The sequence below is a fragment of the Micromys minutus genome, assembly GCF_963924665.1.
Source record: "Micromys minutus genome assembly, chromosome: 6".
Taxonomy (NCBI): Eukaryota; Metazoa; Chordata; class Mammalia; order Rodentia; family Muridae; genus Micromys; species Micromys minutus.
The window spans coordinates 40760393-40766392 of NC_137975.1; the positions used below are offsets into that span (position 1 = coordinate 40760393).

The 6000-nt window shown below is 37.8% G+C and overlaps 1 protein-coding gene across 1 annotated transcript in view; it reads right to left on the reverse strand.

The window, feature by feature from the left end:
* MYO3A (myosin IIIA) overlaps positions 1-5456 on the reverse strand; it is a gene marked incomplete at both ends in the record, with an annotated part of 195162 nt that extends 189706 nt beyond the window's left edge. The window contains 2 exons of the mRNA XM_080918614.1: positions 2929-3063; positions 5289-5456. Of these exons, the coding sequence (XP_080774740.1) occupies positions 2929-3063; positions 5289-5456 (303 nt within the window). The remainder of the gene's footprint in view (positions 1-2928; positions 3064-5288) is intronic.
* Between the last annotated feature and the right edge of the window lie 544 nt (positions 5457-6000).

Sequence of the window (6000 nt, forward strand, 5' to 3'; positions counted from 1 at the left end):
CTGACAGGCTAAAAGGCAAGAACTGATCTTATTTTGAGCTCTGGACGAAGCGTCATAAATTGTTTCCTTGCCATTCAGATCCATATCAGCCAGAGAACCCACACCTCTATTTCAGTGCCAATCTGTTCTTAAGCTAACCACACATACTGAAAGAATTTGATGTGTATACAAAGTTGCATCCAAGACTCACACAGCTTAACAGCTCAGGTATATAAATGCAAAACTGAAATAAAGACTCTAAAATTCCTCATTAATGTGAAGAAGAAAAGATTGAAGTTCACAATTTGCATTCCATTACTTGTATAATTAAACATGAGTAAAAGTTTAGCTTTGTTTAGAATGTTATTTAAGATATAAAACTATCTTACAATAGAAAATAAAAAAGCATCTTTGAAATAATAAATTGTCTAATACTAAGGAGCAGTGATTTAAATTCTATGAATGTCATACAGCAAAATATACATCTTCAGAATATGAACAACTTCTTAAAATATTAATTAATATTTTTGAAGGTTATATAATATAATTAAAGGTTGCAGGTGAGAGACAGCTTAATTTCCTTCTCATGGATATCTATTTAAATGCTAATAAAGGAATAAAAAGTCTAATATAAAGAAAACAGAACATGAGATAGCTTTGGGCCAGAGATTCCAACTCTTACGTAAGGAATTACATCGCATCTGCATGTCAGAAATGATGTAGTGAAGCTGAGGAATCCCCAGACTGAAGAGCTTGCTGAGGTTCATTTCATGCTTGCCAGAACAGATTAACCTCAGACAGTATGAGGGACGGAAAGCCTCTGTAGAAGGCAAGAGTGAGGAAAACGAAGTGTCACCTGGAAGCATCCAATCATAAGATTGGACAACCTCTCAGCATCCAGGAGCCTGCCTGGGTGTGTCTCACACACACAGGTAAGAGAGTTGCTCTCCTGTTACATTAGAAACCAGCAGCAGGAATCCAGGTCATCGTTAGAGTGGTTAACAGGAGTGATGCTCATACTATTACACCTTGGCCCATAGGGAGTGGCAGTATTTGGAGGTGTAGACTTACCAGAGGAGGTGTAACCTTGTTAGAGGAAGTGTGTCACTGTGGAGGCAGGACTTTGAGATCTCATATATATATATACTTAGGTCTGGCCAGTGTGATCCTGGCTGCCTATAAAAGACAGTCCTCTTTTGCTGCCTATGAATTAAGATGTAAAAGACTCAGCTTCTTTAGCACCATGTCTGCATGCATGTTGCCATGCTTCCTCCCATGATGATAATGGACTGAACCTCTGAAACTGTATGACAGCCCCAATTAAATGTCTTTTATGAGTTGTCTTGACCATGGTGTCTTCTCACAGCAATAAACCCTAAGACAGAGGCCAAGAATCCAGAAATAAGCTTCACCCAGGTTACCAGCAGAGGAACATCAGAGACCAGATGAGACCAGATGCAGACAGACATCCAGACTTGGGCACACAGGGCCTCAAGGCTGAATGGGAAATCTTGCTGATGTTTAAAGGGTACCACCAAGACTAGAGAAGCTCAGCCAGTTTTTTCAGCATAGCATTCCAAAACATCAAGGGCTCAGAACTATATAGGACAAGGTGGTCTCGGTAAGGTGGGTGGACATTTTGATATTATATTACCATCTCTTTGGATTCCTTGCTTTTGCGGTTGTCTGTTGTTCATGTGTTTGGTTTTCATTTCAGTTTTTGAACTGAAGGCAGAGTCTCACTATGTTGCCCTGTTATTCTTCTTTATAAACTACTAGGCTGTGATACTCTTATTATAGCAGCACAAAGACCAACTACTCCAGGAAAACAAATAGATGTTCACAAAAAACAAGCAGATACTGAGATAGTAACTGACACAGAGAAGATTATGCTGTTACTTTGTCAAATAAATACTGTGGATAGAGGATGCTTTTCAGGAGTTGGTTCTCTCCCTTTGCCATATGGGTTCCAGTCATCAAATGCAGGCATTTGGTTTGGTAAAGCACCTTCACATTTTGAGCCATTCTTCTGGCCAAAAAACAACATTTAAAACCCTTAGAGTTTTCATTTGAATTAATGATTACTTGAATAATAAAATCTTGAATTCTAGAACTGGCAGTCAGTGACCTTCAGGAGGGGTGGGCTCTCAGTAACCTGCCTCAGAGCAGACTGCCTGGTATAAAAAAAAAAAAAAAAAAAAAAAAAAAAAAAAAAAAAAAAAAAAAAAAAAAAAAAACACACTTTGGAGATTCTAAAGAGCTCTTTACTGCTGTACATAGCAATTTACTCAAAAAATCATTTGAGTCAAATCCTCTTCTCCATAAAAGTAGATATTTAGTTTTATAAGATATTAGCTTTCAATAAAGATCAAATGAAAACACAGCTATTTTTAAGGAGGCTTACTTAACATTAATATTTTCTTATACTCTACTCCTAGAAAGAACCTCAGTCATGTCTTAACTAAATATTTATGTATGTATTTATTAATTTAGCTAGTTAGATATTTTTTAAGACAGGGGTTCTCTGTGTAGCCCTTGCTGTGCTAGAACTTGTTTTGCAGACCAGGCTGTCCTCAACTTCATAGAGATCTGTCTGCTTCTACCTCCCAAGTACTGGGGTTAATGGTGTGTGCCACCGCCACCTATCCAAATATGTTAAAAATACATATGGGGGTGACATTTTATGTAACTTTTTCTGAATGACAAAATCACCTTAGTTTCTTTAGTCTTTTATAATTTTCTTTTAATCTTCTGTGCTCTTTGTAGACTTTTAATTTTCCGATGTGTCTAAAAAGTCAATGCCCAAACTGGTTCGGTATTATGCTGGAGACACCAGCAGCAAGGAACACAGTAAACACAGGCTTTGAATGCTGAAGATATGACGCACACACACAGTTATTCCCAGAGCACAATACAAATTCCCATTCCGCAAGCAATGCTGCTGCTCACCTCAAGAACCAGCCATAGCTTGTCTCCACATATCTTGTCCTTCTTAAAGTAAATCCCATAGAATCTGACCACATTTGGGTGGTCGGAAAGTGTTCTTAAGATGTTATACTCTGCTTCAATCTCTTCATCAATATCCTATGTCAAAGCAGGTCATAAAAGGACAACCATGAGAAAAACACATGTTAATATTAGGATATTAGTATTCTAGCCTGACAAAATGGTGCCCTCCTTTAACACTTCTATCATGGCACACTTCTACAGTGTGTGCAAGAGTCTCGTAATACACGTGTTCCTCAGTAGTACTTAGGGAGCCTATGATTCTGACATTCTTCGGCTCCTTTTTGAGTTATGGGAAACCGTTATTTCCAGGAGGCGTGGATAGTTACAAACTACCAACACTTGCTGGGTACAGTTTGGTGTAAGGAACCTTTGCTCGTGACTTGAGAGAAAGGCAAGTCTGTACAGGAAGATCAGTTCTTCGAAGAGAAACTTTACCTCATAAACCAACCGAAACCATTTCTGCTATGGAAACACATAAGCAAACGTCAAAATTTCCTTCTCTGAATGAAATTCAATAGGCTTCTCTATGAAAACTTTTATTAACAGTGTCACTTTTTAAATATGTATTTTTTAATATTCAGAATTTCACCATAAGTACTGAATATATATATACACACATGCAATACTATATATATATATATATATATATATATATATATATTATATAATTTCTACCCCTCCCTCTTCCAACTTCATCTCCTGTACCTGACCCATTTCCTCTCAAATTCATGAGTTCTTCTCTCCTTATAACAGTCACACACACACACACACCTCACAAAGAGAGAGAGAGACAGAGACACACACAGAGAGAGAGAGAGTACATTGTACATTTAGTGCTGTTTCTGCCTGTTATGGACTGACCACTTGGAATTGAACTGATAGGAGGCTTATCCCTGTAAAAGACTGACCACTTGGAATTGAACTGATAGGAGACTTATCCCTGTAAAAGACTGATTCTCTCTTCTCTCAACAGTCAGTAATTGTCTGAAGCTCTTCATTAAGAGGTAGAGCCTGTGAGCTTTCCCGATGCATGCTGGTGTATTAGCAGGGGTCATTGTTCAATTTATAACTTAAAATCCTCTCTAGTTTGGCTTAAGAGGAATACTATCCAAAGTCCAAGTGAGTATGGGAAAAATGGAACTCAGGATATTATAATCAGATTTTCAGGAGGACTTCTATACCCAAGAGTTTATTTCAATGACAGTTTTTTAAAAAAGAATAAAGTGCTATTCAATCAACTCAACTCAATAACGTACTTTATTGTGGAGAGCTGCATTTATGTGCTGATGCATTTTTGGGATACTTATGATACTTAGTTAAATGTGCAAAACACAGAATAAATAGGAGGAGCAAATAATTCGCCCTCTGCTTATTTTTCTTTTTTTTTAAAGATTTATTTATTATACATAAGTACACTGTAGCTGTCTTCAGACACACCAGAAGAGAGCATCAGATCCCATTACAGATGGTTGTGAGCCACCATGTGGTTGCTGGGATTTGAACTCAGGATCTTTGGAAGAGCAGTCAGTGCTCTTATCCACTGAGCCATCTCTCCAGCCCCATCTGCTTATTTTTCTAATTGCCCCTTATGTCACAATGACACTGAGGTGAGTGAGCCAATGTAAGATATGTTCACATTTTTAAAGTGTTTAATACAAATTAAAATAAGGTAGCACTTTGAAAAATAAAAGCTAGAGGTTGGGGTGAGATCTAATTTGTAAAGTTCTTACCTTATAAGCAGGAAAACCGAGTTCATTCCCCACTACTCATATTCCCAGGTAAAAATTCTGAATGTGGTGCTGCATGCTAATAAACCCAGAACTAGGAAAGTTGGGTGGGTCGGCAGAGTCAGGCAAATCTCTGGCCAGCGAGCTGACCCTAAGTACTGGGTTCCAGGCTAATGAAAACTCTGCTCTCCCCCACAAAGCAATGTAAACATAGGCTGAGGAAGAACAACTGAGGTTGCCTTCTGGCTTTTATGTGCACCCATAGGTATCTACATGCACCACTGCCTACATATACACCTCTACACATGCACATCTGCCTACACATACACCTCTACACATGCACATCTGCCTACACATACACCTCTACACATGCACATCTGCCTACACATACACCTCTACACATGCACATCTGCCTACACATACACCTCTACACATGCACATCTGCCTACACATACACCTCTACACATGCACATCTGCCTACACATATACGTCTACACAAGAACATGTGTAGTCCTAAATGCAAACAAACAAGCAAATGAACACATTCTTTTAAAAACTGTCAAAGTAACTTACATGGATTGGATCCAAAATTTTAACTGCCGCTTTCTGGCCATTTTTCTTGTTCAGGACTTTAAAAACCTTCCCGTATGTTCCTTTGCCAATGGTTTCAGTGATCTCCCATGTATCAGAAGGATCAGGAAAGTTGTCAAAGATGATTGTTTTCCCAATTAATGGAAGCATCTCAAAGGTTTCTGTCACTGGAGAGAAAAGGTACAGTTCCACCTACATTTGATTGGAGGTATCACATGGCATGCATAAGTTGGTGGGAAATTTCTAACATTTTCACCAGTATGATAGAAAGAGTGCAACTCTTTTGTGAAGGTAAATGGAAGGGGGGATGGGAGCAGGGCGGGGTAAAGGGATAACATCTCAAATGTAAATACAGAGTACTAATAAAAAAAGAGAGAAAAAAGAAAACTTGAGGAAAATAAAGAAAATAGAGGCAAAGAAAAATGAAAAAAATAAGAAAGTGTGAAACTAACCAAATTTTCTCAGAGTCACAGAAAATTTAATTTCTTCATTATGGGTAGGTTAATATTAACAAATTCAATAATGCTTTGCATGTAGTGTTTAATTTCTATGTTTAGTATTAGTTCATATTGATTCATTAATGCATTCCAGGTAAAAAATGACTATGTCTCATTGTTTTAGTGTTACTTTAACTTTTCCCTCCTCAGAATGATAACAAAGTGAATAGCTTTAGAATGAACTCAGATAAATCTTC